Source organism: Oncorhynchus masou, chromosome 10, assembly GCF_036934945.1.
Source record: "Oncorhynchus masou masou isolate Uvic2021 chromosome 10, UVic_Omas_1.1, whole genome shotgun sequence".
NCBI classification, from domain to species: Eukaryota; Metazoa; Chordata; class Actinopteri; order Salmoniformes; family Salmonidae; genus Oncorhynchus; species Oncorhynchus masou.
In genome coordinates, this window is record NC_088221.1 from 31914102 (window position 1) to 31936077 (window position 21976).

General features: G+C 43.0%; 1 protein-coding gene across 1 annotated transcript; it reads right to left on the bottom strand.

The window, feature by feature from the left end:
* Window positions 1–875: 875 nt before the first annotated feature.
* On the bottom strand, window positions 876–21852 carry LOC135547526 (succinate--CoA ligase [ADP-forming] subunit beta, mitochondrial-like). The gene is made up of 11 exons (XM_064976603.1): window positions 21747–21852; window positions 20584–20770; window positions 14819–14918; window positions 14572–14734; window positions 13660–13788; window positions 12021–12159; window positions 6949–7110; window positions 6689–6831; window positions 5677–5797; window positions 3781–3869; window positions 876–3117 (listed from the first exon to the last, which is right to left on the bottom strand). The coding sequence occupies exons 1-11, from the start codon at window positions 21828–21830 to the stop codon at window positions 3043–3045; spliced, it is 1392 nt and encodes a 463-aa protein (XP_064832675.1). The 5' UTR covers window positions 21831–21852; the 3' UTR covers window positions 876–3042.
* Window positions 21853–21976: the final 124 nt, after the last annotated feature.

The following is a 21976-nucleotide window of genomic DNA, read 5'->3' on the forward strand; positions in this document are numbered from 1 at the left end:
AATGATGTATTCAATATAGACAAGAAAAATACAATAATTTGTGTGTTACTAGTTTAAGCACACCAAGGTTTTCTATTGTTGTGACTGAGATGAAGATCAGATCAAATTATGTCAAATTTATGCAGAAATCCAGACAATTCCAGATTGTTCACATTCTTTTTCTTGCCACTGTATTTATCATGGAAAAACAATTTTCAAAAAGATATGTACTGTAGAACGCAGTGACTTTTTTTGCCTATTCAATCTCGTTCTATTCTTGAAGACATGGAAATTGCTTTATCATTTTAAAATTGTTGGTTGTCTGTATGGGAAATAAAATGTTTGAAAGAAAGAAAGAAAGGCAGGGCCACTCAAGCGAACCTCTAATATTAAGGAAGTATTATTAACTCCACATTATGGTATGATGTGTTGTGGTCCCTAGTTTCAAGAATCTTCAAGTCTAATTTCTCCTTGAAGTGCGCCTCCAGAGACACTGCTTGCAACAGGAGGTAAGCCCTGCTGTCAGTGCACAATTCAGTTTTAACCCAGTATGCATCCACGCAGTGGCTCTAGAGATAGAAAATAAAGTTGGATTCTATTGGTTAGAACAGAAATTTGAATAGAGGCTGAAATTATTATGCAACTCCAATACATAGAGTCTGGCATGTAGAAAATGTTGAAAGATTCTAACACTACTATGCTAATATCAACAGTATATAAGCTAATTTGGAGTCACATGAGCCTGGTCATTATATACATTTGCACTTTAGCAATTCCTCTGTTGTTTTTGTTGACATGACTAATGCCAAACACAACCTAACTAGCCATAAGGAGATGTAAAACAACTTTCACTTTGCAAGTACAAGTGCTGCAAAAAACTACAACTAAAAGCAAAGTCGGTGTTCTCCATTTATTCATTTTTTTTTACTCCCCAAGAGAAGCATAAATATTTTATAGAAGAGAACAGCGGTCTCGTTATTTACAAGATATAATAAATGTCTTACAACTCACAATATGTGTGTTTCTGTGTTCTGAGGGCTGGGCAGTAACAGATACAGGGGAATGGAGGGAGAGAAGGAGAAATAGAAGACTTAACTACAGTACAATCTTTTAACAGTTGAGTGGACATGGCCCACCCCCATTTTGTCATCATATGTACCTGAACAAAGTGAGAAAGGTTGTTCCTGTGACATGGTGACAGACTATTATATAGGAGACCCTCCGATAGAAGGGATGGAAGAGACAAATACACAAACATGCAGTCAACCAGATAAGCAGCAGTTTAGATATCACACACACTAAACACTCACAAATAACTCTTACTAGTTCAGGAGTAAAGGAGTACTCCGATGCTTTTATCCAGGTATGAGTCAGTCTCTCTCGCCAGTATCAGAACAATCCACTATTCAGCTATGCATTTCAAATTGCATGGAGATGAAATGATTGACATAAGAGGTACTCCTAAGAGTGATTTACATTCCATAAACTATTTTCTTAGCTGAAGTGTTTGCCAAGTATTAGTCCAGTGTCACAACCTAGCAGCTGTCATTACAATGGGCACCTCCCCTATAAACCCCCCTAATTCTTGCCCCATCTCCCATTCTCAGACCACTCAATATAAGGCACTCCTGCAGGGGCAGACAGGAGACTTAAGGGGGGGGGCTATGACTGACTGTGACATTGCATCCAGCAGTAACCCTCTAACCCACTGATTCAGGAGAATGAACCGTGTACAAAACCCCTACCTCCTTATTGGTCACCACACACCTCAGTCAAAGTAATCAATCAGATCACATCCACCTGAGAGGCGGGGTTACCCCTTTAAATGCCCCCACCTGCAGTAATTAGTCCTCTTTCAACCATACCAGCATGGAACCTAAGATATGCGTTTATTGACTAAGAATGTGGTGTGAAAAGTCTCTTGAGCATTGTTGTAAATGTAACATATACACTGAGGACAAAACATTAAGAACGCCTGCTCTTTCTATGACAGACTGACCAGGTGAATCCAGCTGAAAGCTATGATCCCTTAATGATGTCACTTGTTAAATCCACTTCAATCAGTGTAGATGAAGGGGAGGAGACAGGTTAAAGAAGGATTTTTAAGCCTTGATACATGGATTGTATGTGCGTGCAACTCAAAATTAGGAAGACGTTCTTTATTGTTGTACACTGTGTACTTTGTTTTTACCTCTTAACTAAGTGTTTAATTGATGGCTAATTGTATAGCATATTCTTGTAGACATACCCATTGCGTTGCCTCATACTTAGACTATAAACTATTTTTCAAAAGGGGAATTAGCTGTACCTTCAGAGCCCATGTTACAGTAAATAGATAGAAACACCACACTCTCCCAGGAAAAAGAAAGGTTGGGGGTTTGTGCGTTATAAGTAGTTCTGTGCATTGTGGGAGCTGAGGGAGAGAGGTGGCCAGAGGGGTGATGAGGAAGTAACCAAAACCATTCTCTCCTCACGGGGGAAAAAGCAACACAACAGAGCAAATAATACTGGACTAATCTGGAGGAGCGCCCCCAGTGTCTAATCTGATAAGTGTGCTTGAACAAACCACAGTAGAAGCCCCTTCACACATAACAAAACCAAGTGAGGAAAGTAGAGATTAGCTAGAAGTCAATGACATTTTCAAACTGCAGCTTTACACACGTGTGTTCTGGCTCATATCATCGGTTTCTGGACCAATCAGACGACCCTGAATGAGTTCGCATTTGATGAAGAGTCGGGAAGGTACTCAGATCCAGACTCTTTGCAGTGAAGAAACTAACGTTCGTGGGCGTGGCATAGCGTTTGGCACGAGCAAGGAGTCTGGGTTGCCAGGCAACTTTGTATCCTTCATTTACTTAGTTTCCTTTAATTTGGCAGTTACCTGTATGTGTGTGTGTATTTTGGAGCCTTGCCACAGAGAGAGAGAAACAGAGAAACAGAACTAACAGAAGTTGGTGGGCTGTGTTGTATTGGAGTATTCGCTCAGTAATGAGAGGCTTTTCTTGTTGTTCAAGGGGTGGGGTGTCAGGGTTCAGATGGGGTCATAGAGTCAAGGGACATTGCTTAGAGTGGCAGCTGGAAAGAGATGTCCACATGAGCCTCCTGAGCCAGCGACACAATTTCAGAAAGCTTTACAACCTGCAAAGAGGAAACAGAGAGAGAATACTTTAAACAGAAGCACAGCAGAAGGGAACTATATGAGTGATCTCATTATAAAACAGACAAAAACACTAAAAGTGAATAGTTTTAATTGCGGGGGGCTGTAACTGCCACAGGGTGGTCATGCCAAACTGCCATTGTGCTGGCTAACTGATGATTGTCTCTTTTGGGTGTAGAACACTCCAAAAACAAAGGAGAGCGAGTGGAGAGGAGAGATAGTGGGAGTCAGTGAGAGCAAAGCCAGACTAGTGGTAGAGGGAAAGATAGATGGAGGGGCGAGATGAGAGAAAGGGGGACTCTGCTCTGACTCAATATCACTGCTGCTAGCTCTGCAGAAATCAGAGCCATAAAACTCAGGCAGTGTCACTTCAACCAGTCAAGATGGCGAAGAACTGGGTTTAAACTGTCACTATACCCTGACGGTGTCAATTGACACACACCCCACGCGCACACACACACACTCAACTCTGCTGGTGACCCTCGTCTCACACATTTTTACACACTGCCCTCACACACACACCTCAAACAGTTCCTGACATTCCTTTTCACATTCACACACTTCACATAGACCTACTGTACCACACACACACCACCCTACATAAACCAGACCGGGTGCTTAGAGGGGTAGAGAGGTGTGTGTACCATTCTAGCGGCCTCGTCCAGATCGTCACAGGCCAGGAGCTTCAGTGGGCTAGCGGCAATTAAAGCTTTGGCATCATCCACTCTGGATCCTGAAACATAACAAAATGAGGCTGAAGGAATGCTGATCTTTTAGAAAGCTCTTTGGTTCTCTTTTATATAGCTCAGATATCAGTAAGTGGACTGGAGGGAGGCTGGACATGAAAGGGATAACAAATCCAGTTATTTGTGTCATCCATAATTTATAATTGTGCACCCAACTCACTCGGGTACTTCGCTATATCACATTTGACATTGTCCGTAAAGCTCGAGTTCATTTGCACACAAACAAATCATACAATGATGGAAAGACCTGTGGGTTGTCCTCATTAATGCAGTCAGAGAAGAGCTGCAACTTCTTAATCATAGCCTCAATTTTGTCCTACACATTGAATATAGTTGCACAGAGTCCCTGTAATCCAAGATTCAGATCATTCAGGCGAGAAAAATCATCACCCAGACAGGCCAGTTGTGTGAGAAACATCATGCAAGCGGTCAGACAAGTGAAAATTAAACTTGTCTCTCAATTTTTTTAAAACGTGTCAATACTTTGCCCCTTCATAACCAGCGCACTTCTTCTGTATGTTGTAAAAGCATTACATGGTCGCTGCCCATATCATTGCATAGCACAAATAATACACAGTTCAGGGGCCTTGCTTTAACAAAGTTCACCATTTTCACTGTAGTGTCCAAAACGTATTTCAAGCTGTCAGGCATTCCCTTGGCAGCAAGAGCCTCTCAGTGGATGCTGCAGTGAACCCAAGTGGCGTTGGGAGCAATTGCTTGCGCGTACGTTACCACTCCACTATGTCTCCCTATCATGGCTTTTGTGCCATCAGTACAGACACCAACATGAGCAGCAGCTAAGTTTGGCTACAGACAAACTGTTTGTGGAATTACCGCGAGAGAGTAATGGTTAATGTGATTGGATGTTAATTATTTGACAAGGCTACCTGTATTTGACATGGTGTTGTTATTTCCCTGAACACTATATGGTTTCATTTTATTTTTGGCAGTGAAACGAGGCTATTCAGGCAAGAAAAAAAACTCCCCCAAATGTATAGCCCAGTTTGAAAATAGAAATTATCTGTTTGAAAATGTGAAGAAAAAAAAAAAAAAAAAAAAATCGTATTAAATGTGAATCACATTTTTTATTTGGCGTAACCCCGACGGCATTGCGAGTACAATTACATTTATTTTATGAGTGATTGAGTTCTGTATAACTTCACACATTCTATTTGTCCCTGTGTGTTTCAAACATGTCCAGAAGGGAGAGGCTGGGAGCTACAGGGTCCCATAGTGCCGGTATTATGTGATACTTAGGTCCAATACGATATGCATTGCAATTCTCACAATTCTATATTTATTGCGATTCGATACTGTGATTTTATTGTGATGTTCCAAACATATTGCTCACCATGTCTGCTGCAGAAAGTGAGCCATGAGAAAACAAATGTATCAGTCATGGAAATAAGTGCTGAAAACAAATTGGTACCTTACTTTAAAAAAGATGGAGAACAAGCTATGAAGGAAAAATAATATTGCGATAGTAAATCGTAAAAAAATAACATCCCAATATGCAACTGTATCAATTTTTTACCCTCACATCACTAGTGTGTATGGGGAAGTACTAGAAGAGCCTAATCCTGACAAGCTGCTTGCTCGTTGACCTTTAAAATGCCACGCTCCACTGTCGCCCCTACCTCTCTCCCAGCCCAGTATGTGCGCCAAAATGGCAGTGTAGTAGCCTATATAACAAAGCTAAAATAGTTTTCACTGTAATTGCCACAGGGTGGTCATGCCAAGCTGCTAATGTGCTGGCTACCTCATGTTTGACGGTATAAGGGATGTCAGTCTCACCTTGTAACCGCACCACAATGGGGATCTTCAGGTCCAGGTCTGTAACAGCCATGATGATGCCCTGAGCGATGATGTCACACCTCATGATGCCACCAAAGATGTTCACAAGGATGGCCTGCACCTGGGGACCACAAACCAAAGAAGTTGACCATGAAAGCATAACTGAAGATATTGACCATAGAAGACCAAAAACCAAGCAATCACAAAAGCTTGTTCACAAATTCATACAAGAACAATAACAACCAAACCTTAAAAAAATATCATATAATATCAACAAAATCAAGATCACACTGTAAATGTAATGTGTATTATAAAACCGTAGTGGTTTAAATTAACATGTATAAATACCACACCATTACTGATGCTCCATAATAAACCACAGACACCACTAGGACCACACTAAGCAGGTGTCAACACAGCAACAGGAAAATAGCCACAAATCTCCCATGAGAGCTTATAACCATCCATCAAAAACCTACTCACCCATCAATGAATGAATGTATGTCACACAGCAGGTTAGAACCCTCCCTGTACTCCCTCTAAAGTCCTCCCCCATTCAAAATCCCACAGTTAAATGTCACCCAATAGGTTCCACCAGTAGTAAACCCCACCCTCCGAGTGAGCTATCCAACTGATATCTTCAGGTAACTCCAGACTAATGACTGTCAAAAGATACACCTACTAACTAGGGGATGCGTGTACTGAAAAGTTACTTTATACAACCGTAACTTACCTGAAGGTCCAAACATCAGGAATTCCTAATGAATCCCTACCCCCTAACTCCATCAAAACATCAATAGTATCAACTGCAGGCTACTACTGCTCTAGATACCCAGCCGTCTCGTTACAGTTGGGGATAGAGGTCAGGGTGAAGGACTGTGGAACACTTGACATGTCTGTGCTTAGTGGTGCCACAGTGAGAAGTGAGTGCCTAGTGCAGATTAATGCTTCTTCAATGACAACCAGAGATGCTAGGTGTTAGTGGTAAGTGTCCCCCATTCCCAGTCCTTACCTTCCTGTCAGAGGTGATGAGTTTAAAGGCCTCCATCACCTGGTGGGCTGTAGCTCCGCCCCCCACGTCCAGGAAGTTGGCGGGCGTGCCACCATGCAGCTTGATGATGTCCATGGTGGCCATGGCAAGACCAGCCCCGTTCACTACACAAACAGAGAATATAGAGTGAATATACATTTTATTTTATTTTTATCACTACTGCTACTATAAAGCTAGTGTGTGGTGCTGTGAAGCAGTGTCGGTTGTGTTGTGGCACTCACCCAGACACCCGATGGATCCGTCCAGGCCAATGTAGTTGAGGTCAGCCTTGGCTGCCTGTCGGTCCCTGGCATCCTCCTGGGTCCAGTCCTGCATGTCAAACACCTTCTTCTGGCGATACGCTGCGTTTGAGTCAAAGTTGATCTTGGCATCCATGCACATCACTGTCAGAGGGACACACAGGACACAGAGGCTGAGTCCAAGATGGCTGACAACATCATTTGGTGACAAAAACCCAATGACCCTGTAACTTCATTACAACAAAGCCAGAGGCAGATGTCCGTTTGTACTTGGAGGGGACATTTTCCAATGCCTGGTCAAAGGTGCAACAGATAATCTATACTGAACAAAAATATAAAAACACAACATTCAACAATTTCAAAGATTTTACTGAGTTACAGTTCATATAAGGAAATCAGTCAATGGAAAGAAAAAAATTAATTACGCCCCAATCTATGGATTTCACATGACTGGGAATACAAATGTCACAGATACCTTAAAAAGAAAAGTAGGGGTGTGGATCAGAAAACCAGTAAGTATCCATTTGCCTCATGCATCTCCTTCGCACATAGTTGATTAGGCTGTTGATTGTGACCTGTGGAATGTAGTCCCACTCCTATTCAATGGATGTGCAAAGTGGCTTGATATTGGCGGGAACTGGAACACGCTGCTGTACACGGCGATCCAGAGCATCCCAAACATGCTCGATGGGTAACATGTCTGGTGAGTATTCAGGCCATGGCAGAACAGGGGCATTTTCCGTTTCCAGGAATTGTGTACAGATCCTTGCGACATGGGCCATGCATTATCATGCTGAAACATGGAGGTGATGGCTGCAGATAAATGGCACGACAATTAGCCTCAGGAGCTCGTCACGGTACCACTGTGCATTCAAATTGCCATCGATAAAAATGCAATTGAGTTTGTTGTCAGTAGTTTATGTCTGCCCATACCATAATCCCACCACCACGGGGCATTCTGTTCACAACGTTGACTTCAGCAAACTGCTCATCCACACAACTGACAAATTCTCTAAAACGACATTGGAGGCGGCTTATGGTAGAGAAATGAACATAAAATTATCTGGCAACAGCTCTGTTGGACTTTCCTGCAGTCAGCATGCCAATTACATGTTCCCTCAAAACACGAGACATCTGTGGCATTGTGCTGTGTGACAAAACAACACATTTTAGAGTAGCCTTTTATTGTCCCCAGGACAAGGTGGACCTGTGTAATGATTAGGGTTGACCCCATTTAGTAGACTGGACAATTGTTTGGTCGATGGGCTGTTCGTCGACTGACATTTCTTTAGTCACGCAGTAGCAAAATAAATAAATACAAATCATGGTGTACTAGACACCCGTCTGGCTTCAAAATCAACCATAAAACACTACCGTTCAAAAGTTTGGGGTCACTTAGAAATGTCCTTGTTTTTGAAAGAAAAGCTCATTTTGCGTTCATTAAAATAACATCAAATTGATCAGAAATACAGTGTAGACATTGTTAATGTTGTAAATGATTATTGTAGCTGGAAACGGCTGATTTGTTACGGAATATCTACATAGGCGTACAGAGGCCCATTATCAGCAACCATCATTCCTGTGTTCCAATGGCATGTTGTGTTAGATAATCCAAGTTTATAATTTTAAAAGGCTAATTGATCATAAGAAAACCCTTTTGCAATTACGTAAGCACAGCTGAAAACTGTTCTCATTAAAGAAGCAATAAAACGAACGGTCCTTGTTTAGACTAGTTGAGTATCTGGAGCATCAGCATTTGTGGATTCGATTACAGGCTCAAAATGGCCAGAAAGAAATAACTTTCTTCTGAAACTCATCAGTCTAGACACTAGACACATTGGTGTCTAGTCTGAGAAACAGACGCCTCACAAGTCCTCAACTGGCATCTTCATTAAATAGTACCTGCAAAACACCAGCCTCAACATCAACAGTGAAGATGCGACTCCTGGATACTGGCCTTCTAGGCAGAGTTCCTCTGTCCAGTGTCTGTGTTCTAATAGTTTACATTGTTCCAAACGGTCAGAAAAATTATATTCTAATCTAAAAGCACTTGTTTGGCACACATAATATGCACGCATCGTTTGCTCCTTACTTCCTTTTTTCCTACAGTATTTTCTACAACGATCACATTCATTCCACATATCTGACTTCCCCTTTACCCGCTGAGAAACCACATATCCCATTTTGTTTATTTGTCACATCCTCTGCATCCATTTTTCTGTCATGTGTTATGGTGTTCAGAGTTTGTTATAACCTATGTATTGATGTGATTATGATATGCTATAGGTCACGTCCTATTGGTCATGTTTCACGTAAAGAGAGCAATGGTTGAGGGAATAGGAAAATGTTTTTCCTTAACAAATTAGGGATTACAGTAACAACTTTTCAGTCAGAAATAGCTATAATTATGTTGCAGCTTCAACAACACAGACAGCCCGATACACTGCTGATATTCTGTAGTGGTCGCTGCAGCAAGGAGAGACAGACAACGGGTGCTAGTCACACAGTCACTTGCTTTTTTTTAACACAGCAAGTCTGAACCAGGCCCGGCACAATCAAATCAATTGTGGTCGGACTCCCTTGAGACATTTGTGTCTCTTAATCAAACAGTGTGCTTAAAGCATCAGACAAGCTCAGTGAAAATAGTTGATTTGATTAAAACACATAGGATTTGTCTATATATGGAAAAATACACCTTTTAACGTTTCAACCAATCGATTGGTGAAAAGAATTCTTGGTCAACCAAGATTTTTTTTTAGTCGGTGATAGCCATTGTAATGATCATGCTGTTTATTTAGCTTCTTGATATGCCACACCTGTCAGGTGGATAGACAATCTTGGCAAAGGATACATTCTTACTAACAGGGTTATAAACAAATGTGTGCACAAAGTTTGAAAGAAATAATATTTTTACGTGTTTGAAAAATGTCTGGGATCTTTTATTACCGCTCATGAAATCAACACTTTACATGTTGCGTTTATATTTTTGTTGAGTATAGATCTGTGACATAGCTTTACTGTGTAACCATGGTTGGCTGTACTGTACATGTCAAGGACAGATCTGGGTTAGTGACAGATAAGATAGAGACCTCTACAGATGTTGCTAATGCAGTAGGGTCAGCACTGGCCATTCCTAGTGTCAATCAACTCTCCTGATATGTTTGGGGTTGGTCAAGTCAGCCCATAACCACAAGGTCATTCGAAGTACATATGAGCACTGGAATGCCTTTTACATTTCAAAGCTAACATAAGGCCTCTTATTTGACCGAGCCACCATACTCTACCATGTATGGCTATGATGTTGAAGAAGGCTACCCGGATAAAGCACTAAATAAACTTCAGTTAGTGCTAAATACGGCTGCTAGAATCCTGACAAGAACCAAAAAATTTGATCATATTACTCCAGTGCTAGCCTCTACACTGGCTTCCTGTCAAGGCAAGGGCTGATTTCAAGGTTTTACTGCTAACCTACAAATCATTACATGGGCTTGCTCCTACCTATCTCTCTGATTTGGTCCTGCCGTACATACCTACACGTACGCTACGGTCACAAGACGCAGGCCTCCTAATTGTCCCTAGAATTTCTAAGCAAACAGCTGGAGGCAGGGCTTTCTCCTATAGAGCTCCATTTTTATGGAACGGTCTGCCTACCCATGTCAGAGATGCAAACTCGGTCTCAACCTTAAAGTCTTTATTGAAGACTCATCTCTTCAGTGGGTCATATGATTGAGTGTAGTCTGGCCCAGGAGTGGGAAGGTGAACGGAAAGGCTCTGGAGCAACGAACCGCCCTTGTTGTCTCCCCTCTTTCCACTGGGATTCTCTGCCTCTAACCCTATTACAGGGGCTGAGTCACTGGCTTACTGGGGCTCTTTCATACCGTCCCTGGGAGGGGTGCGTCACTTGAGTGGGTTGAGTCACTGGTGTGATCTTCCTGTCTGGGTTGGCGCCCCCCCCTGGGGTTGTGCCATGGCGGAGATCTTTGTGGGCTATACTCGGCCTTGTCTCAGGATGGTAAGTTGGTGGTTGAAGATATCCCTCTAGTGGTGTGGAGGCTGTGCTTTGGCAAAGTGGGTGGGGTTATATCCTTCCTGTTTGGCCCTGTCCGGGGGTGTCCTCGGATGGGGCCACAGTGTCTCCGGACCCCTCCTGTCTCAGCCTCCAGTATTTATGCTGCAGTAGTTTATGTGTCGGGGGGCTAGGGTCAGTCTTATATGTGGAGTATTTCTCCTGTCTTATCCGATGTCCTGTGTGAATTTAAGTATGCCCTCTCTAATTCTCTCTTTCGGAGGACCTGAGCCCTAGGACCATTCTTCTTGTTATATCTGGAGTACTTCTCCTTTCCTATTCGGTGTCCTGTGTGAATCTAAGTGTGCGTTCTCTAATTCTTTCCTTCTCTCTTTCTTTCTCTCCGAGGACCTGAGCCCTAGGACCATGCCCCAGGACTACCTGACATGATTACTCCTTGCTGTCCCCAGTCCACCTGACCGTGCTGCTGCTCAGTTTCAACTGTTCTGCCTTATTATTATTATTCGACCATGCTGGTCATTTATGAACATTTGAACATCTTGGCCATGTTCTGTTTTAATCTCCACCCGGCACAGCCAGAAGAGGACTGGCCACCCCACATAGCCTGGTTCCTCTCTAGGTTTCTTCCTAGGTTCTGGCCTTTCTAGGGAGTTTTTCCTAGCCACCGTGCTTCTACACCTGCATTGCTTGCTGTTTGGGGTTTTAGGCTGGGTTTCTGTACAGCCCTTTGAGATATCAGCTGATGTACGACGGGCTATATAAATACATTTGATTTGACTTGAGTTGGTTGTGCAATAACACCATCATTCCTTCAGTACCATGGGGTTTAGCTGCCTATTTGGCCCATCAGTTAAAAAGTGCAGTGATTCACACTAGGGTTTTTCACTGGGAGTGTGTTAATGAGGATGATTGACTGAGTGATAGATCAATGGGAGAAGCCTCCAACCAAGCAACACACTCTCACCCAGCTCTTCACACTGGCGTGACTAACAACATCACTAGGAACGAAAAGCAAGTGTATGTGTACCCTGGCCAGAGGCGTCCTCCACCATGGGGTTGATCTCCAGCATGGAGGCGTCAAACTTCATGAAGACGTTGTAGAGCTTGATTATGTTAGCAGCTGCGTCGTCAATCAGAGCAGCAGGGAAGCCCATCTTTGTGGCAATCTGGAGAGAGAGCGAAGACAGAGAAGACCGAGAAAAGAGCGAGGGAGCAAAAGAAAGAAATGTATCAATGTCAGTTCTTCAAATCTACATTGTTTGTCATTTATTTCAAGTTTAGCAACATTTAGAAATCTATTACCAGCTTGTAAAACACTTGAATTCAACTGAAGGTGAGAGGAGTTGAAGGAGAGCAGGAACAAATGACAATGAGGGGTATAGTCTGGGTTGGCGCCCCCCTTGGGTTGTGCCGTGGCGGAGATCTTTGTGGGCTATACCCGGCCTTGTCTCAGGATGGTAAGTTGGTGGTTGAAGATATCCCTCTAGTTGTGTGGGGGCTGTGCTTTGGCAAAGTGGGTGGGTTAGGTGTTTGGCCCTGTCCGTGGGTATCATCGGATGGGGCCACAGTGTCTCCTGACCCCTCCTGTCTCAGCCTCCAGTATTTATGCTGCAGTAGTTTATGTGTCGAGGGGCTAGGGTCAGTCTTATATGTGGAGTATTTCTCCTGTCTTATCCGATGTCCTGTGTGAATTTAAGTATGCTCTCTCTAATTCTCTCTTTCGGAGGACCTGAGCCCTAGGACCATTCTTCAGGACTACCTGGCGTGATGAATTCTTGCTGTCCCCAATCCACCTGGCCGTGCTGCTGCTCCAGTTTTAACTGTTCTGCCTGCGGCTATGGAACCCTGACCTGTTCACCGGTCATGCTACCTGTCCCAGACCTGCTGTTTTCAACTCTCTAGAGACAGCAGGAGCGGTAGAGATACTCTTACTGATCGGCTATGAAAAACCAACTGACATTTACTCCTGAGGTGCTGACCTGTTGCACCCTCGACAACTACTGTGATTATTATTATTTGACCATGCTGGTCATTTATGAACATTTGAACATCTTGGCCATGTTCTGTTATAATCTCCACCCGGCACAGCCAGAAGAGGACTGGCCACCCTTCATAGCCTGGTTCCTCTCTAGGTTTCTTCCTAGGTTTTGGCCTTTCTAGGGAGTTTTTCCTAGCCACCGTACATCTACACCTGCTTTGCTTGCTGTTTGGGGTTTTAGGCTAGGTTTCTGTACAGATATCAGCTAATGTAAGGGGGGCTATATAGAAGGGCTATACAAATAAATTATATTTATAGTGAATGTGAGAGACGTTGGCAGGTCATGGTAACATTGCAGGCACTCTAAGACACATGTAGTGTGTGAGATGCAATGTTGACTGAGCATATCAAAGTCAAAACCAGACGTTTAAAGATATTACACTGCCTAACTAGGGGACATGCCTAACTAATAAGGTTCTGAGGCCCTTGTCTTTAGAGAGAAACTCAAAACAGACCTAATTTGAATATAAATGTTACCGCAAGTTGTTTGTTTAAACATGGACCGAAATAGCTAGCTTTAAAATCAGGTGGAGTATTGTTTATTTACCAGGATATGTAATGTTTCCTGGGATCTAAGAGAGTGAAAGACAAATCAAGAGGTATTTTAACAACCCGATCTCAACTGTACCGAAAGAGCTTGTTCCATCTTGATTCCCTCCATGATGTCAATTGGCTCCTTCACAATGGCGTTGGGATTCTCCGCTGCCACATCCTCGATGTTCACGCCCCCCTGAGAGCTGCCAATCAACACTGGGCCCTGTTCAGAGGGAGGGGCCGAGAGATTATGAGTACCAATCATTTTACACATTCATTGAGTGGCAATCAAACTAAAAAAGAGCAAATTAATGGAACATATGTCTCACAGCAAATCAAATTGTATTTGTCACATGCTTCGTAAACAACAGGTGTAGACTAACAGTGAAATGCTTACTTACGGGCCCTTCCCAACAATGCAGAGAAAAACAAAAAAATAACACAATGAGTAACAATAACTTGATATATATATATATATATATATATATATATATATATATCTCTCATTACAGTGGTACTGCAGGGGTACAAGGTAATTGAGGTAGATACATAAAGGTAGGGCTAAAGTGACTGGATAGATAATAAAAAGCAGCAGCACATGTGATGAGTAAAAAGTGTTGTGCAAAAAGGGTCAATATAGATATTAAATAGTTAACCTAATAGTACCTGGGCTATCATAAATAAATGTAACAAACGATTGAATTGATCCATTGGTCTTCAAAATCTCAATGACAACGGGTGTCTCATTATCCTATTTAGAGAACAGAGCTATAACAGCAACTGGACAAGCAAGTCCCATGGAGCACAAGTATTTCAACATGTCCACGGCCATGTCCTTTACCACTACGCCATCTAGTGGGACCATCCAACACAACACAATCAACATTCAAAATCAAGAATAACAGCTTCCCAATATGTCAAATCTGACGGCCTGACCCAGAATGGCTGAGCGTGATTTATCAGCTGTTGTCACCTGCGAGGCGTGAAGGGGCGGGAATGACCTCACCTGGAAGGATCTCTCCATGGTGATGGCGAAGTAGTACTCCCTGCGGGGGTACCTGCGCTCACAGATGAACACCTGGTTACAGATACGGCCCTGCTCGCCTGTCTGCTTGGTGTACAGCTTACGACCAATCATCTGAGAGGAGATGTCCCGGGCCTCCTCTGGACTGTAGGAGAGGGGAAGAGAGACAGAAGAATTGACACAGAGTAGAAATAGGTGCAGTTTGAGAGGGGTTCTCTCGGACACTCACGAGTAGACAATCTTCACTCCTCCCTTCAGACCTCCCTCGAAGGTGCCTTTGCCTCGGCCTCCAGCCAACACTTGAGCCTTCACCACTAGATCCTTGGTGCCTGAGACACACACACACGAGGGAGAAAGAGACCATAGCAGTTACAGACTAGCCCAACACTCCACTGCCAATTTTTTTTACACACACAGACCGATAATAATGCAGATGTACAAACTACACAAAACATTGTCAATGCAAACACTGCCTAACACAACCTTTCTAGCAAAGGCATGCACTCATGGCCCTAAATGACTAGGCTACTTCTGGACATTGTCAAGTTAATCTGTTTCCACAACCAGAAAACTGTGTTAGCATCGAGTAAGCTACACAGTGAATGGATACATTGTTCTACATCATGTTTAGCCCTACTCATTACCACAGAGGAATTCAGTAGGTCAGAGATGATAACTTTAACTTTATTGATCTAGTGTAGTAACATATTAACAAAGTTAGACAACACACTATTACAGTTAGTTACAGAGTAGGCTACATAAAAATGACATGCCTAAAACCTCTATGTAAAGCCTGGGAGGACATTTTGATTTCATTAACATATAATAAACACTAGTCTGAATCAAATTCAAAGATTATCCCTAGTCCAGAGCAATGCCATTTATCAAAGAGGCTAGTCCAAGAGTAGAGTAATTCCATGACACTGGCCACTGAGGAAAAGGAAGCACTGATAGGTGTAAACAGGTTACTGTGTGTCCAGCTGAGCACAGCAGGCTGCAGAAGTGTTAACTGATAGCCTTGGATTCAGTGTTATGTTTAGACTGTAGTCTCTACTGCCGCCTCAGAGGCTATTAAAAACACCCTAAACAAGGTCAAGGGTCACACCATGTCAGATGTAGGCTACAGGTTCTGTGTGCAGCACTCTCAGATTAGTCCAGAGATATTTGGGTGAATATGTATACATGCCATTTTCAAAGTAACAAGAAAATATACTCGGGCTGACTCCAAAGATTTGAAGAGATTCGATTTCGATTTGTTAACTCTGATTTGATTCAAATCACTTTTGCTGATTTGCAAATGCAGATGAGCAGTCACACACACAGAATGCCCCATAACAATGGTAACCCCCCCCCCCCAGCCCCTAAAGGGACAGGTAAGTATTTTAACATAACATGAGACTTATGTTCGTATTCTTAACTTGTATTATTTCTCATTGTTGTTGCATTGTCAAGAAGGAACTTGCAAGTTTGCATTTGGGTTTCCCAAGTGGTGCAGCGGTCTAAGGCACTGCATCTCAGTGCCTGAGACATCACTACAGACACCATGGTTTGATTCCAGGCTGTATCACCACCAGCCGTGATTGGGAGTGCCATAGGGCGGAGCAGAATTGGCCCAGCATCATCCGTGTTTGGCCAATGTAGGCAGTCATTGTAAATAAGAATTTGTTCTTAACTGACTTGCCCAGTTAAATTAAAGGTATTTAAATATATATATATTGCTCAAAAAAAATAAAGGGAACACTTAAACAACACAATGTAACTCCAAGTCAATCACACTTCTGTGAAATCAAACTGTCCACTTAGGAAGCAACAATGATTGACAATAAATTTCACATACTGTCGTGCAAATGGAATAGACAGCAGGTGGAAATTATAGGCAATTAGCAAGACACCCCCAATAAAGGAGTGCTTCTGCAGGTGTGGACCACAGACCACTTCTCAGTTCCTATGCTTCCTGGCTGATGTTTTGGTCACTTTGAATGCTGGCAGTGCTTTCACTCTAGTGGTAGCATGAGACGTAGTCTACAATCCACACAAGTGGCTCATGTAGTGCAGCTCATCCAGGATGGGACATCAATGCGAGCTGTGGCAAGAAGGTTTGCTGTGTCTGTCAGCGTAGTGTCCAGAGCATGGAGGCGCTACCAGGAGACAGGCCAGTACATCAGGAGACGTGGAGGAGGCCGTAGGAGGGCAACAACCCAGCAGCAGGACCGCTACCTCCGCCTTTGTGCAAGGAGGAGCACTGCCAGAGCCCTGCAAAATGACCTCCAGCAGGCCACAAATGTGCATGCGTCTGCTCAAATGGTTAGAAACAGACTCCATGAGGGTGGTATGAGGGCCCGACGTCCACAGGTGGGGGTTGTGCTTACAGCCCAACACCGTGCAGGACGTTTTTCATTTGCCAGAGAACACCAGGATTGGCAAATTCGCCACTGGTGCCCTGTGCTCTTCACAGATGAAAGCAGGTTCACACTGAGCACATGTGACAGACGTGACAGTCTGGAGACGCCGTGAAGAACTTTCTGCTAACTGTAACATCCTCCAGCATGACCGGTTTGGCGGTGGGTCAGTCATGGTGTGGGGTGGCATTTCTTTGGGGGGCCGCACAGCCCTCCATGTGCTCGCCAGAGGTAGCCTGACTGCCATTAGGTACCGAGATGAGATCCTCAGACCCCTTGTGAGACCATATGCTGGTGCGGTTGGCCCTGGGTTCCTCCTAATGCAAGACAATGCTAGACCTCATGTGGCTGGAGTGTGTCAGCAGTTCCTGCAAGAGGAAGGCATTGATGCTATGGACTGGGCCGTCCCGTTCCCCAGACCTGAATCCAATTGAGCACATCTGGGACATCATGTCTCGCTCCATCCACCAACGCCACGTTGCACCACAGACTGTCCAGGAGTTGGCGGATGCTTTAGTCCAGGTCTCGGAGGAGATCCCTCAGGAGACCATCCGCCACCTCATCAGGAGCATGCCCAGGCGTTGTAGGGAGGTCATACAGGCACGTGGAGGCCACACACACTACTGAGCCTCATTTTGACTTGTTTTAAGGACATTAGATCAAAGTTGGAACAGCCTGTAGTGTGGTTTTCCACTTTAATTTTGAGTGTGACTCCAAATCCAGACCTCCATGGGTTGATAAATTTGATTTTCATTGATAATTTGTGTGATTTTGTTGTCAGCACACTCAACTATGTAAAGAATATTTAGGCATATTTAATAAGAATATTTAATTCATTCAGATCTAGGATGTGTTATTTTAGTGTTCCCTTTATTTTTTTGAGCAGTGTAATAATAAACAATTTGTTGGACAATGTATACCATCCGTATCCTGTACATACGCCTAATAAAACTTCAAACTTGATAAATGTCGAAAACATGTTGGCTCACCATTTACAAAGAAGATATAATATGGAGAACAGGCTATTAGTATGAGAAGTATTGAAGTTTTGGCTCAGGTACAGTCAACAGATGCTGGTTATTGTTCGTAATTAAAGCTACTAAGTGCCGTTTTAGGGCTGTCTTTGTGCCTTTTGAATTCTTATAAGATATTATAAACTTCCAGACGTTCTCTCTGACCAAATCTCTATTTTAGTAGTTCTTAAAAGTAAATAAGGAAAACTTTTATGACTGCTGAATACCAACTACCAATCACTTAGATCGTGTATTTTCAGGTAGAGATATTACATCTCACGAAGAAACTTTTCTATCGCGCCTTCTTCCATCTCATCTCGCTCTCTGTCTGCCCCACAATAACCTAACATAGCAGGCGTGAAAGAAACAGACCAGACGAGTAGGCATCCAATTAATTATGGTCCTTGTAGTTGTTTAAAAACTAAAAGATCAGACATTTTGGTTAATCGCTCAGCACTATTGCTCAGTCAAAAAACAATAAATAGGCCTATTGTATGTAGAACGCACTACTCACCCACTACTACCTGTTCTGACATCAAAATCAAATCAAATTGTATTTGTCACATGCGCCGAATACAACAGGTGTACACCTTACCATGAAATGCTTACTTAACTCCATTGTTGATTAAGGGCTTGTAAGAAAATATTTACTAAATAAACTAAAGTTAACATTTTAAAAAGTACCACAATAAAATCAATAAGGCTATATACAGGGGGTTCAGGTACCGAGTCAATGTGCGGGGGTAGAGGTTAGTCAAGGAAATTTGTACATGTAGGTAGGGGTAAAGTGACTATGCATAGATAACAAACCCGCAGTAGCAGCAGTGTAAAAACAAGAATACAAATAGTCCATGTGACCATTTGATTAATTGTTCAGCAGTCTTATGACTTGAGGATAGAAGCTGTTAAGGAGCCTTTTGGACCTAGACTTGGCACTCCGGTACCACTTGCCATGCGGTAGAAGAGAGCAGTCTATGACCTGGGTGACTGCAGTCCAGTGATCTACTGGGCTGTATGCTTTACCCTCTGTAGCACTTTATGCTTGGATGCCAAGCAGTCGCCACACCAAGCAGTGATGCAACCGGTCAGGATGCTCTCGATGGTGCAGATGTAATACTTTGAGGATCTGGGTACCCATGCCAAATCTTTTCAGTCTCCTGGGGGGGAAAGACAATGTCGTGCCCTCTTCACAACTGTCTTGGTGTGTTTTGACTAGAGGTCGATCGATGATTTTTCAACGCCGATACCGATTATTGGAGGACCAAAAAAGCCGATACTGATTAATCGGACGATTTTTTTAAAACATCTGTAATAATGACAATTACAACAATACTGAATAAACACTTATTTTAACTTAACATAATACATCAATAAAATCAATTTAGCCTCAAGTAAATAATGAAACATGTTCAATTTGGTTTAAATAATGCAAAAACAAAGTGTTGGAGAAGAAAGTAAAAGTGCAATATGTGCTATGTAAGCAAGCTAACGTTTCAGTTCCTTGCTCAGAACATGAGAACATATGAAAGCTGGTGGTTCCTTTTAACATGAGTCTTCAATATTCCCAGGTAAGAAGTTTTAGGTTGTAGTTATTGTAGGAATTATAGGACTATTTCCCTCTATATCATTTGTATTTCATTAAACTTTGACTATTGACTAGTTCTTATAGGCACTTTAGTATTGCCAGTGTAACAGTATAGCTTCCGTCCCTCTAGTTAGCTAGCCATTTCACTTCGGTTACACCAGCCTCATCTCAGGAGTTGATAGGCTTGAAGTCATAAACAGCGCAATGCTTGACGCACAACGAAGAGCTGCTGGCAAAATGCACGAAAGTGCTGTTTGAATGAATGTTTACGCGCCTGCTTCTGCCTACCACCGCTCAGTCAGATACTTGTATGCTCAGTCAGATTATATTACCATGGCCTTTTTTTGCCTTTACCTCCCTTATCTCACATCGTATATAGACTTGTTTATACTGTATTATTGACTGTATGTTTGTTTTACTCTATGTGTAACTCTATGTCGTTGTATGTGTCGAACTGCTTTGCTTTATCCTGGCCAGGTCGCAATTGTAAATGAGAACTTGTTCTCAACTTGCCTACCTAAGGTTAAATAAAGGTGAAAATAATAATAATAAATAAATAAAATAATATATATATATATATATATATATAAAAATTGTCCATTCCGATTAATCGGTCGACCTCTAGTTTGGACCATAATAGTTTGTTGGTGATGTGGACGTCAAGGAGCATGAAACTCTCAACCCACTCTACAGCCCTGTCAATGTAAATGGGTGCTTTTGCGCCCGATTTTCCTGTAGTCCACATCATCTCTTTTGTCTTGGTCACGTTGAGGAAGAGGATAGTGTCCTGGCAGTCTCTGACCTCTTCCCTATAGGCTGTCTCATTGTTGTCGGTGATCAGGCCTACCACCGTTGTGTCGTCAGCAAACTTGGTGTTGGAGTTGGGTTTTGCCACACAGTCGTGGGTGAATAGGGAGTACAGGAGGGGACTACGCATGCACCCCCAAGTTAGCCTACTCAAATTAATTTGACCACATCCTATTAATGCATGGCCTACCAATCTCCTTGGCAACAGAGTAGGCTTCATCGGGTGAGCTGGCAACCTTGCCCTCGGGCACACAGACGCCAGCCTCTTTGAGCAGGCCGATGCTCATGTACTCATGCAGGGAGAGGTTCCTCTGCTGCTGCTTAAGGTGGGAGGGCTGCTGCTGAGCCCCAAGAAGGCCGGAGGAACCACCCAGCACCTGGAGAGGGGGGGCAGAGGGGGATAGAGGAGAGAAAAAGTTGTAGGGGGGGGTACATGATGCAGTAACATGACAGTACCTACTCATATGTCAGGGGGAGTACATAGCGCTCTGTGAAAGAACACTGAATAAGAATAGCCACAGCCATACAAAAGACTAAAAGGGCACATACACACAACAAAAAATGTAGAGTAGATGTGTGCAATACTGTAAGTTTGCAGATATGAAAGAGGAACACATTAAACATGTCATTTGGGCATCAAATGAATCATTATGTCAACATCAAACTCGTTTTTTTTCAAACTTGGTTCTAAAAATTTCAGCTTTGTCAGTGCAAGTGAGCATGAACAAACAGCCTGGATGGTGCATATCCTCTTTTCAACCCCCCAGAGGCATCATGCACCCCAAAAATCCAAGGAGGCATAAAGTATGTGAGGATGCTTTGGGGGCTGGAGAACTTACAACAACTTTTTTTCCAAACACGTGAACCAGCTTTTACCTGCAATCTAGTCATAATCATATATATAAGCAAAAAGTGAAGTGCTTTTATACAGGAAAAATCTGAGGGGGCACTTACCCCTGTACCTCCGATGGGCATGACGCTCCTGGAACGCTCTATCGTCTCTAGTCTGTGACAGCTGTGTTGGAGGTCACTGTCTTAACTAGTACTGTATGTGAGCGAAAAGCTATTGCGAACAAACAAATCCCTGAACCACCATAAGCTTGTTTAAATACATGTACTGATTGATACATTCGTCTTTCCATTGCTAAACAAGCAACGACGTTTGCTAATGTTTAGCTCGCTAGCTATGTGGCTAGTTAGCCAAAAGAGCCAGTTTCATAGCTACCTCAAATGAGATAAGCGAATGTCAAATTTCACCCCATTTCTCGGGGACATCGAAGATGGTGCAGCAGAAAAATAATCACAGGTACAGGCAGCCGGATTTCATAACATTTTTGCCAAGGTAGAACTTACTTTGGATGCAGTGTTACGGGTCGATCTTGCCCCAGAATTTCTCAGGCTTGCCGACAATCGGCCGCAAATCAGGGACGCCGCCATGTTCCCTTCTCAAGCTAACGAATTGGGTGCATGCGTAGTGACATAAAAATAAAACATGTGCCCTATGCATAGGCTTGGCTCACATTCAATGGTCTTCACAATTTTAAGACACGGCTATAAATACATATGGTCAACTAGACATTATA